The 13,147-nt window shown below is 45.4% G+C and overlaps 1 protein-coding gene across 3 annotated transcripts in view; it reads left to right on the top strand.

Annotated features, from left to right (window-relative positions):
* The window catches only part of SDK1 (sidekick cell adhesion molecule 1), a 387,842-nt gene extending 375,525 nt beyond the window's left edge, over positions 1 to 12,317 (top strand). For all 3 annotated transcript variants that reach the window (XM_069030219.1, XM_069030218.1, XM_069030220.1), the window contains one exon: positions 6,019 to 12,317. In XM_069030219.1, the coding sequence (XP_068886320.1) occupies positions 6,019 to 6,294 (276 nt within the window). In that variant the 3' untranslated portion in view covers positions 6,295 to 12,317. The remainder of the gene's footprint in view (positions 1 to 6,018) is intronic.
* The last annotated feature ends 830 nt before the right edge of the window (positions 12,318 to 13,147 follow it).

Here is a 13,147-nt window from a genome sequence, read left to right as displayed (position 1 = left end):
TGGTGACAGCCACTGCCTTGGTTACAGAGGGAGTGGGTGGGGAGTGAGTAACTTGCCAGGGAGCACATGGCCATGGCTGTGAGGGCCCAGCATTCAGCTCTGTGAACACGCCAGCCTTGCCTTTAGGCTGCTCCCCATGGAAGGTGGGTGTATGCCAGCCTGATCCACTTGGCAGGGCTCCATCTTGTGTCTCACATTCCCTGTAAGAAGGAAGAAAGCGCTTGTTGTCTGTGAGAGTCTAGCAGTGGCCAGGGGTGAATAGACAGACTTCAAAGGAGATCCAGAAAGGTAAATCTGTCTCTAAAATCACATGCTGTCAGCTGAGATCCTGACGAATCAGAACTGACAGTGCAAGAAGCGAGCAGTGGGCCAAACCACGCCAAACCTGACCCTTTCAGCAAGAATAAATCACAAGCAGCAAGTAGTGAAAGAAGATGACAGTTTTCATCTGTAGCTTTTCTGCACCTGCAGCTACAGCTGCTTTTCCTGGCTACCTAGCTCTCACCTCCTGCTAATTACCACCGACAGCCTGCTGCTTTGTGCTGCCCTGTGGCCGACCCATCATGCAGGCAGCTTTCCTTGGTGCAGCTCAAGCTGCTGTCTCTGCAATGCTCCAGCATTACCCTCCAGATTAAACCCACAGTGCTTTGGTCATGTCACTGTAACAGCCCAGCATTAAACCTGTCATTAAAACAGTTTGCTGAGCATGATCGTGAATTTAGCACTGGCACCTTTTGACATTAATTTCAATGTCCCGTGTGGTATTTCCTGGTAATGTGCAAAAGTCTCCTTGCAGGGTGTCATTATTGCCTCTTATATGCACTGTTTGTACAGCAGAGAAGGAAGTGATTTTGGTGGGTTTTTTCTCAGGCTATTGATATTGTTTATTTACTGTGTATTGCTGTCGAGCCTGAAGGTCTCAGTTGAGATTCTGGTGTTTTTGTGAATGTGGGTGTGCATGTGAATATGTGCACAAAATATGCCTCCTGTTTTTCCTTGGGGCTTGGATATGCAGCCCGTCTGTATAATGTCTTTGATGCTTGTTTTGGTTTTTTTTGTGGTGGGGAGTGCTTTCAGTCATGAAATGTTAATATGCTCCCAGTAGAGGTAGCAGCAGGAGATGCTGCCTTTTGATCAGCCTGAAAATGCTGTTTATGTTGGCAGGTGCAGACAGGAGGTGAGGGTGGATTGGGGCAGAGGTGGGTATAGATGATTGACCACTCTCTTTTCAAGTGTTCCTGTACCTATTAGCTCTTCCTGTTTGTCTTTTATTTTCTTTTTGTTTCTGTTCTCAGATGAGCTCTTAATAGACAGGCTGTGTTTTCTGAAAGTTCCGGATTTTCCGTCTGTCTTAGCAGGCAGAAACGTTTGGCATTATATGAAGAGTTAAAGATATCTTTTCATGGAAGAGTTCTACCCAGGTTTGGTCCTCTGCAACAGAGGGTCCTGATGCTGTTTTCCTCTAATACATCTGTGTGTGGATCTCAAATTCCACTTAATGTGATGCACATCAGGGCAGGCAGGGCCAAAAGCTGTGCCTTTGCCTTCAATCCACTTGTCACCGTGTTAATGCTGAGTCTTACGCCTGTTGCCTGAGGTGTCAAGATTTTACATGGAAAAGAAGGAAGCTCACTGGCTTCAAGTCTCCTGGGGTTTACTGAACATGAAGAACTCTTGGGCTGACTGACTGCACTTAAAACACAGCTGCCTGGGAGCGTTCCTCCAAGCTCCCTCCTGGAGAGGAGAGCCACAGAGAAACAAAGAGGAAATCAAGTAGGACTCTTAATATTCATAAATCAAGTGGTGAACTTACTCCATGTCATGAAAGCCAAGTACTGTTGATGAGGTTAAAGAAGTTTAATTGGCAGGTACAGAGCAGGAGACTGCTATGAGTGTAAATTCTAAATGATTAATAATAATAGTAGGCTTTTAGTTAATGAGTCAAGTGGACAAGGCTCTGGACAGATAATCTGAAAAAATTTGGTGTTCACCATGTAGAGAAATGTGATGATGTATCTGCAGTGTCATCCAGCCAAGGAAGAGCAGGGAGCAGAGGGGGGGCTGGTGCATGTTTGTGTGTTCTCTCCTTGCGGTCTCCCAAAAACTCCTTCCAGGTGAAAATACTCTCACGGGTTGCACACGTTATCAGTCAGTGCTGGATGCTCTGGTCCTCCCGCTGCTCTCTGCAGTCTGACTGGCTTTGGCTTTCTCAGCTCTGTAGGAAGACATTAATTTCCACTTAACACTTCACAGAGATAGGGTTCAACTGGTTTCCAGTAAAGCTGTCCCGTGATTTTGACAAGTTGGGCACTATGTGGAAACCAGCTGCAGGTGACACATAAAGTAAGAGTGGGTCCCCATGTCCAGGGAAATATTTTGCACACTGGGTTACTTTGTTTCTTTTATAGCACATTCATTTTGGGCCAACAAAAAAAAAAAATCCTGCTGCCTTCAACATTTTTAGAAGTAATCTTACAAAGTTGTTTCTTTTGTAGTCACTTAAAGAAAAGATAACTGGAACTATTATCAGATATATTATGAAATTTCCCACTGACTAAGCCAGCCAGCTCTGGTGGCTGAGCTTCCTCTGAGCAGCACTTGTGCATTTTGTGCTATCAAAAATATACCTAAATAGCCTCTCATTTTCTGTATTTGTTGTTTCGTAGGCATCCATGCACCTTTGGTTGACAGTCTGTAATGTCACCACACACCCAATCACGCTCCAGCCTATGGAGGTTTCCAAGGTAACACAGCCGCAGTCGCAGGGAAAGGAGAAAACTGAAAACAAAGCAAAAAGCCCTGCAGCATTTCTATTTACTCAATAGTTTAAAAACCACTAAAGAGTAATCCTCTAGTATAAGCTGTCTGTATTGTCATGCTAAACAGGTTTATCTTACTTCTCCTTGATTTTCATCGGGGCTGTGGAATGCCAGTTTAGAGAATTCCTTGCTGATTAAGGGTGGTTATTGGAGTCTTGCTGAGAGCAGACCTTAGGAGATAACTTCAGAAACATGGACAAAATAGTCAGTTCCTGCCCTTTCTGAAAGAAACAGAAAAAACATGTTGTATCAACACTAACAAGCAGGTTATCCTTTCCTGCACCAGTCCTAATGATGGTGGAAGGTTGAAGTTACTGCAGCTATATATGTTTCATGACAGTTCCTTCTGAAAGACACTGGTCTTATTTACACTAAATTAGTGTTCCCTTTCGGTTGGTATAATGGACTAATTAGAGGACAAATTATCAGCAAGTGGTATTGTTTTACCTTTCCTCTTTCAGTTCACGGCAAGTCTGAGTGTCACCGTATTTCAAATCGTTTAACACTTGTTAAAGTGTTCCTGGGATTTTTCCTCTTAATTATGTTGACTTCTGGCAATCTTGAAAGAACTTGGTTTAGGAACAGAAATTTTTGTGAGTGAGTGTTTTTTTGCTGGTGATGGACAGAGCTTAAGTGGCTGCATCAGTACTATTACACCTATAAAGTCATGTCACATTCTTCTGGATACAGCTTCTTTGCATTTCTCCTTAGGGCTTCCAGCCTTTCAGTTGGCTTTATGATCCTCTGTGTCTGTGGGGACATCAGGAATACTCATAAAGAGCCACTAGAATTTTTTCCTCATGCTTATGCCACCTCAGCTCTGCTGTGATTCCTCTTCTGCAGGGCTCTGTTTCCTTGGGAGGTGGCTGAGTGTGTCCGAGTCAGTAAAAGTGATGGTGGATTGGGGAGGGCAGTGCCTCATGCCTTTGGCGGAGAGAGCACATCCATGGTAGCTGGAGGAGTTCACACCTCTAGGTGCTGCTTCTGGTGAGTGATCCATAACCTGGATGCTCAGGATGCAGAGACTTTTCTTCCACATCATCCCTCAGCTTCCCAGGCATTTACCTAAAAATTAAACTATGGACATGCAGCATAATGTTTGGAGACTGATACAGAGTGCAGTAACTTGTTTTCTGCTGAGTACAGAGGGAACCAGAGTCTGGGGATCTTTTGGTGAAGTTGGCTGTGTCTGCAGCCAAGGCCCAGCCTCGCTGAGCTCCTGCTGCCAGGCCCTGCCATGCTGCCACATCTGCAGCCATCCATGGCAGTTCTGTTGGAGCCCCTTGCAAAAAAAGACAGGGCAGCGCTGGCAGGATGTTCCTGGCAGCAGTGCCAAGACTCTGGAGCTGCTCTCTGCACCCACTGGCTGTGAAATGGTCCAAATCTGGGGGTATTCCAGGAAAGCTGCAAAAACCACCTGTTCAGGAAGGTCTTTGGAGGGATTCAGGTGTTGGCTTCCCAAGCCTGGCAGCTGGTGCAAAGGAGTGTTTTTCTAGGAGACAGGCTTGCTGTGTTCCTTCTGGAATAATTATTAAATGCTGGTAGGGCTTTGTTGTATTAGTAATTACTTGTCAAGGCACCTGAAGCTTTTCATTCTTAAAAATCAAACAGTGCATAATTCCTAAAGAGCCAAAACCTGGGTTGATAGTGGAAGGGGAGTTTTGCAAAGTTGTAAAGAGCTGCTTTGCTCACTTTTGGAAAGCCCTGGGAAAAATTTCTCAGCTCCGTCCATCACCCTCTGTGCTGGAAAATGGGCACGGAATGGTATTGAAGCAGCTACCTAAGCAAAGAAGTGGGATGATGGATGCTGTGCCCTTTTCAAACGATGGTTCACAAGGCATTTGAGGATTGTTCTTCAGAGACCATTAAAAAGGAGCTGTAGAGGAGGAGAGACAAGTTTTGTGGCAGGCAGGATCAAGAAGGATGTGTGTTTGCTGGGTGGTGTCATAGATCAGAACCACACCAACCTTTTGAAACTAATTGCAGCAACGAACAGTGACAAGCTGCACTTACCTGTCTCTCTTGTGTGTCGTAGGCAGCTCCTACTTTGATATTTAATTGCCTTTAGAATTGGCTGTGCAGATTATTGGGGGGGGGACGGAAAGGAGTAAAAGCTTTTGCATGGTCTAACCGGAGATTTTGAGGGAAGGTGTGAGATCTGGAAATGCCTGGGTAAATGTTTGCATGCTGGATGGGATGGGGCTGTGACTGGTGGGAACATTAGTGGGAACAGAAGGAAAATGTGCGCTGAGATTCCATGGCCGAGGCTTTGCTGTGGTGTCTGCGCTCGGCAGAGATGTACAAGCCCTCTGTGATTCCTCCAGCTGCATCCCGGCAGCAGCACTTCAGAGGAGGGGCAGATGCACGGAGCTTATCTGGTTACATCTCAATAGAGTTCCCGCTCGATATTGATGGGAGCTTTGAAGCTATCCAGACACCGTGCATAAATGTTTCAGGGGTAGGATTCTCTCTGAGCACAGAGCTGAGTCTGACTTATCCCAAGAAAGCAGCCCCTCCTGCCTGACAGCTCTTCTTTCCCAGATTTTGCATTCTCTTTCTTCTGTCACTGCTGGTTGTGTACCTTGTACCACCAGTAATCAGCTGGAACATGCAGATGGAGTTATTTGCTTGTAAAAAAGTCTGATTTTACTGAACTCCCTTCCAGTTATATAACTAATTTTCAATATTTAACAGGGCTTGCAAGCCACACCCAGTGTCCTGTGCAAGTGGCCTGGGCTGGCCATCCCAAACATCAGCCTGTCTAACCAGAGTGCTTGTGTGGAAGACATTCCTGCTGTCCTTGCATCGGAAGAGAGATGCTCAGTTGTAATCGCAATATTTCTGATTGTGATTGAAAGCCGTTGGTTTCGCTGTGACATCTCTACACTTCCCTGCATCTTGTGCCCAAGCAGGAGCTCCTGGCTGCCTCTGCACCGTTCTGCAGGGAATTAGAAGGGATTTCTGTCACTTATCATCAGGGGACTCTCTAGCAGCTAAGTCAGGCTAAAGCAGAGCACAGTGCTTATCCACAGCCCTGCTTGTACCACACTTGGACTGCCATCCCTCTCACCTTAACGTTACAGCTTTAGTCAGCTGGTGATGCTAAACTTGCCTCTCATTTCTTTTCGAGCAGCGCAGGCTAAAAAAATCATCGATGCTAATGACCGATTATTTAATTGTATTTTTCCTGCTGCCCCAGGTCACTGACTCAGACTACGAGGACGAGTTGCCCAAGCACTCCTTTGTGAACCATTACATGAGCGACCCCACCTACTACAACTCGTGGAAGCGGCAGCAGAAAGGGGTGAAGCAACACCCGGCGTCCTACAGATACGAGGAGTGCACGGCCAGCGAGACAGAACCCTATTTCCAGACTGTCATCACGACACAGAGCTCAGGAGGGGTGTACACCCCAACGGGACAGCCCGCGCCCGGCTCCCGGACTCCAGTGACAGGATTCTCCTCCTTTGTCTGAGGCGGGGCTGGGGACACGGCGGGACAGTCGCAGTGACCGCGTGTGCGTGGCCGGGGCGCTGAACTGTGGGGGACCTCTCGATCAGGGTAGAAACGGATGGGAACACACCTGAGGCTGGGTTGGTGTTTTGGTTTGGTGGTTTTGTTTTTTTTTTTTTTTTTCCTTTATGAAGACAATCAACTCTATAAAAACACGGAGCTGAACTAGCTGAACCTTTGTTTAAGAAAAAAAAAAGAAAAAAAAGGAATTCTGAACAGTGATGATTTTAACCACTTGTGAATAGTAGGGGTTTTTTAACCGCTTTTTGTAACACTGCTTCAGGAAGCAGCTCCCATGCCCCTCTCCTTCCCTCTTTCTTTCTCTCCCCTCCTTCTGTCCCACCGCTCCCAAACAAGCAGGTGAATTCCCTAGATGCAATGAGTGACTTTGTGATGTGAAGAGAAAACATAAAACCTCCCAGGCTCCTTTTTCTGCCTTTTCCTCTACTCTTTTTTTTTTTTTCTTTTTTTTCTTTTTAATTTTTCTCTGTCATCAAGGTCAAGTAGAAAAACAGATAAGGGACACATTTTTAGGTGAAAAGCAGACACCTCCTCTCTCCTCACCACTCCACACATTAGGAGCACTGGCTGATCAACGTAGGTTCAGACGTGTCACTGTGTCTGCTCTAAGCTCACTGCTGGTGTATTTACATGGAATTACTGACCTGCTTTTCTTTCTTCTTCAAATGGGACCTGCTGCATTCTTTAAATATTCCAACTCCAGGGCCTTTGGAAGAGGACATGGCTCAAAAGAGTCCTGTAGGCAGTGGTGGGTGAAGCAAGTGGGAAGAATTCAGATGTCAGGTCAGTTTATTTCTGGTGTGGCTCTAATGCTTCTTGTGGACTGCGTGTACTGTTTGAATCAGTCATTTTTTAAAAGTCAAAGGACACAACCCAGAAAGCCAGAGGAATTTTTCAATTAAAATTGTAGTGACAACCTAGAGAGTTTACTAATTGATGAGGGTTTTGATCATCAGAGTTACCATGCCCTGCCAACAGAAGTTGAGCATCCTTTCTCACCCAGACTCTGCAGTTCTGCTTGCTGGTCTGTAAAAAAGTACACAGTGGCAGGGTTTGTTTGATTTTATTTTTTTACTACAAAAACACACCACACAGACTGGGTGAGTTTTGGTGTCCACAGGTGCCTTTTATTGATTCTTCAGCTTCATATCTGGGAGAAGAAAAAAGTGTCTCCAAATAAAGCTAACCAGGTTTTTCAGGCATTGGGATTGTGAATTACCTTGTGCACGTTTACAGCCTGCTTTGTGCACTTGAAACTACAGCCTTTGGAAGGAAAAGAGGAGGTTTTTAGTTTATTTTCCATCCTTTTGTACAGCTCACTTTTTGTTTTCTTCTTTTCTATCCTTTTTCTGATAGTCTGTCATGTTTAGCAGCAAGTTGTTTACTCACAAGGAAGTTGTCAGGCGTTGAAAGAATCCAAGTCCAGCCCTTGGACATAGCAACAGTCCTGGGTCACCAGGCTTTTTATCATGAGTTTAAAAGGTGATTTTGGAAGTGGGAGAGTCCTTGCCATGCCAGGATCTGGCATTTCCTTCCAGGTGGATAAGCCAGGAAAATTGGTGCTTGCTAATGTCCTGTCAAGGCTCATGTGGGCATTGTTACTACAGAAAACTGTCCCTGTCCTCTCAAGGGATGTGGGGCATCTGTGGCAGGGGGAGGTGGTGTCTTCAGAGCAGGTTGTTGAAACCAGCCTGCCCAAGGGGCCTTGTTAGGAGTGTCCTGGTGGCACCTCACCAAAACAGCCGAGGTCCAAGGGCCAGCTCAGCCTTGCTGCCACCTTTCAGTGCCTCTTGGACAGGGCAGATGATCTCAGAACTGCTTTTACTCTTGGGCACTGCCTCTGAGCGCTGCTGCTCTTGGTGCATGCAGACTCTACATAGCTTTGGCACTGGATTGCTGTTCCTCTCCAAAGGTTCCAGGAAGAAAAAGTTCAAAACCAAAAACTCCAGTGGGTGTGTTTAAGGGCTTTTGAGTTTGGGATAATGATCTACAGCTCATTAGATGTCGAGGGACACACAAAGACACGGCTGAGCCAGAATGCTGTGAGTCATCCCCCTCTCTGCACCTGGGTAGGATGTGTGTGGGATGGAGAAGGGGCTCCAAAGAGGATGACTTGGAGTGTGCTGTGAAGAGGAATGCAAAGCAAACAAAAAACCCACTGCCTTCTGTGCACTTTGACTGTTCTCTTAAGCCATATGGACTTTGCTTTAATTACTGAACTGCCAAAATTTGTTTTCAGTATGAGTTTTTTGTTTCTAAGACAAAATTATCTACGTGACTTTCTGATTTGTTTTCCTTTTCCTTTGTCATTTCCTGCATCAGATTACATATTTTAAACACATTGTTTTTATACATTTGACATAGCAATGCAATTGCTCTTGGAATTTTAATGACACTTACCCAAGAGGTGTAAGAGGTAGTGCTGCAGGAGGAGCCCTTCAAGGACCACTTAGGACTTTAGGGATGTAAATTAGTAGGAAGTAGACAGAACACTGAAAACTCTGCTCCAAAGGAAAGCATAGTGTGAGTAACTCCATATCTCCTGAATATTGCCAGATCTCGATTGGTGTGAGGTGCAGTTACTCCCTGGGGCTGATCTGATACCACAGTGAGCAAAAACAACCCCAAGAAAACCATGGGGAATAAAGAAAATGGACTTTGTGGCCACTGGCTCCACTGAAGAACAACATGGGGAGCAGCACAATCTATACAAAGCAAGGAGAGACTGTTCTTTTTTTCTCAGAACCAGCTGCAACTAAAAAGCCTGAGCTTGCTGAGGACCTGCTGAGTTGGCTGTGTGGCTCTTTTCTTCTGACTGCTGCCAAAATAACAGGTTAGGTGTGATTCCTTTAGGACCTGTTGATCCCAACAAAGGTATTTCTGTTCCATTCTCGTCCACACCGTTGTCACTCTTGGTTATGTTGTGTTCAGGAGTTGGCTTTTCTGACACATGGGTTTATTTTCAATGGGCAGTTGCAGAGTGAGGAGTTACAGTGCCCTGCTCAGCCCTCAGCTGAGCACAAGATGTGTTTTCTGCTGTGCAGGATCCTGTGTAGCTCCATGTGTGATGCGTCCACCTTCCTGCTAACATACTCAACTTGTAAAATATGGTTAATAGGTAGGTTTTATTTACTTCACGTATCAGGGAAATTGTTTTATCTGGAAGGAAATACTCCATCAGTTAGGAAGAAAGCTCCATTTCATTGCTGCAATCTTTGGGAATTGCAGCCTTGAAATACAACTTTTAAACATTACTTGTCATGTTACAGTAACTTCACCCATTGAATCCACTTCCATTTCCATCTTCCTGTTTAGAATAGTCTTGAAAAATGAAGGCTTACGTTTAAAATGCCTTCTTAGGATATTTTATTTTTATTTATTTATTTCCCTTCCCCTGTTTCTCAGGTCTCTTGGTGACTGTTACTGAAAAATAAAAGCAGCATCATGAAATGACCAAGGGAGAAATTTCAGGGAATGGTTTAATAGGAGCTTGTTTTTCATGCAATAGCCATAACAATATCCAGTCTCCTGCAGGTAAAAGTGCCCAAGTCTTCACCCCCTGCCAGGGCTGAGGTGACACCGGCCACCACTGTCAGCGATGCTCCCAGCACCAAACCTCAGGTTGTCCCTGTCATAAATCACACGAAAAAGTGCACACACAAAAAGAGCTGTGCTGTGTCCAACCCACTGCGAGTGGAGCATTTTATCCCCCCAAAATCCATGTCACATGTGGTGTGTCCCCACCATGGCCCACACCCTTGGGTGGAATATTTTCTATTCCCACCTTTTAATGCTCTGATGTTTGGGCAGGGCCAGTGCTGTGCAGGTACAAATGGCAGTGGTGACAAGGGACAGGAGGGGGCACTCCCTTGCTTTCATCAGTGACAGTCTCCTACTCCCTACCCTGGGAGTCACTCATGAGGAATGATATGGGGAGGGCAGGGAGAGGTGCAAGCACAAAGGGTTTCATCAGCATTTACTAAAGGAATCACACTTTGGCCAGCGATCCTACTTTTGGGAGCAGTTGGCATGACTGGAGAGAAGAAAGAAAAACACACATAAAAGAAACTAATCTATTACCCAAAAGGATTTTTTTTTCTCCCTCTTCATTTTGAGTGTTAAAGCCAGTGATGTTTTGCAGATGGGCCAAGATCTCATTTTTCCTCCTTATACCAAGGTCTCTGCCAGAAGCTGCTGTAGCAATTGTTTAGACTAAATATCTTGACATGGTGTGACACATGGGGATGCATTTATTATCCTTGCCATTGCTTCCCTCAAGAAATCCATTGGGTCATCCAAAGATTATCAAATCTGCTTTCCAAAAGGGGAGGAGAAGAGGTATCTTTATACATACAGAGCACTGGTGTCTTCTCCCACTCACTGCTTTCAGATAAACAGGGCAACTTGTTGAAGAAAAATCCTTTTAGGAAAGGAATTTATTGGAAACTTTAAAAGAAAGCAAACCGCCACATAAGAAAGATAACCTCTGGCAGAGGCATTAGAAATCTTGAAGTCTAGAAGCCTGTGATGTGTAAGACTGACCATGATGCCAAGACCTCCTGTTTTTACTGATCTCCTGTATCTGTAGCCGCCAGAAGGGCACACGCAATGAGGGGTGATGTTTGGAGAGGAAGAACCACAGAGCTGCTGGGACATGGGCAGGTTGTACTGCAGACATCTTTACTCAGTCTGGGGTTCCTGCTAGTTCAGTCACATTCCTTAGCTAGTTTTTTATAGGTTGTTGCCAGCACGTGTGGAATCCACACATTATCAAGGTGTTCCTAGAGGCTACAAGGTTACCAGAGGTGGGGAAAGTTTGTTGGTGTGATGTTCAAAGCCACACATGTGGTGATGTGGTTGTACAAAACCCATTGAAACCTCCTTAGGGAAAGCCAGCCTTGAATTAGGAGGACGTTCACCCCAAGACTGAACATGATGGGCCTGAAATGGCTCTACCTGACAAGTCACAGAATCCCAGAATGGTTTGGGTTGGAAGAGAACTTAAAGATCACCTTGTTTGAACCCCCTGCTACGGGCAGGGACACCTTCCACTAGACCAGGTTGCTGCAAGCCCCATCCAACCTGGCCTTGGACACTTTCAGTCTCTTCTGTTCTTTGTATTTCTGTGCTCCTTTTGTCCTCCCCCAGCCTCCCAGACAAAGAAAGCTGCCTTGTACTTTGTGCAGGTGTAGAGCTTGCTGAGCCCGAAAGCAGAGAGCCACAATGGATAAGCACACACGTGACACCTGGGACAGGTGAGATATGTTTGAACAAGGAGTGAAGTATCTTTAGCACTCGAGATTCAGGCTTTGACTCAGAATTTTATCTTCTCAAAGCTGCCACTTGCCCACTTTAAATGGCCTTGGGGCCTCAAGACTTGACAGGAAATTCATTATTTCAGTGCTGTTTGATCACTGTGCACTTTCTTGGGGCTTGAATCACTGGATACAGAGAGTGGGGTTACAGAGCTTTATATCAAGGTGTTTTCCCATTTGTGTCCAACTCTCTAGATTTGGGAATTTCTGTTGCCACAGAATGGTGGCCTTCTGCAGGTGGGAAATGCCACCAGGGCTCCCCCTTTGATGTCATTACGCCCCTGGGCCGTGCTGGGGCCTGTCACAGTACAGTGGGAGCTCTCAGGTAGCAGAAAGGTGCAAGAACCCCTTATTCTGGTGAGTTTGTAGCTGGTCACTTTGCCTCTCTTGGGCTGGAGTCTGTCCTCTGATTTGGTATCTGCTGTCAGCTTAGGGGTAGGACCACCTCGCACAGCTGTGTCTGAGTTACCCTTCAGTGTACTCCGGTTATCGGATCATTGCTTTTAATTCAGTGTCTCCTTGGAGATTTGCCCTGGATTTTTGTTCCACACCTCTTGTTAGCCTCACCTTCACCACTCCACTATTTTATACGAGAAAGTTACTTCTTCTTTTGCAAACTTGCTTCTGATTAAAAGAACCCTTTTTGAAATACCTGTGTCCTTGGTACATTTGTTCTGTGGAAGGGAAAAAGAGTATTTTTCCAGACTCTTCTGTTGCAGAAGTTTCTGGGTGCCTTGCCAGTGTGCTCACGGGTTAATAGCTCAGGACAGTGAGAATGTAACATGGACTGAAATTCCTCACTGTTTGCTCTGGACTGTAAAATCTTACAACCCCTGCTGCTTCTCAGCGAAGCTGACACTCTCAAAGAGTTTCCACACAAAATTTGATCAGTCTTAAATATTTTATTATTTTGTAGCAGTAAACTTCCTCAGATCCTTAGTACAGGGGAGTCAAAACCCACTCAGAAACAAAAACCCATGGGGCCAACACTTTTATGCCTTTGTCCCTTCCCCAGTAGTGTTGTAGGAGCCATTAATCAGTTGCCACAAATGTGCAGATGTTGGGGAGGCAGAACCAGATCCCAGCTGGGGGAAATCAGGGCAGCTCTGTTACTCCAGGAGGGTTGGTTGTGCTTTTCACCCACTGAGCACCTGGTCTAGAGAAGTAAACTAAACACAGTCAGGTCAGCTACAGCTCTGGTGGGAGAAATGAGGGCAAGAAATCAATGTTTTCCAAGTGGGAGAAAGGAAGAAAAAAAAATAGTCAAACGGTGAAGGAAAGAACTCATATTCTCCTGCTCCTGAAAAGGATATTATAAATAATGCAGTGTTGTATAAATACAGGCAGCCCTTTGCAGCTGGGAGCTTGTAATAACCCAGAGGTATCACTGTACCCATTTTGAAGATGAAAATCCTCCCGTCACAGCATTTCATGAACGAGACATTATCTTGCAAAATTGCCATAAGGTGCAGAAGTGCT

The sequence above is a fragment of the Aphelocoma coerulescens genome, chromosome 14 (assembly GCF_041296385.1).
Source record: "Aphelocoma coerulescens isolate FSJ_1873_10779 chromosome 14, UR_Acoe_1.0, whole genome shotgun sequence".
NCBI lineage: Eukaryota > Metazoa > Chordata > Aves > Passeriformes > Corvidae > Aphelocoma > Aphelocoma coerulescens.
This window is presented reverse-complemented; position numbering and strand designations above follow the sequence as displayed.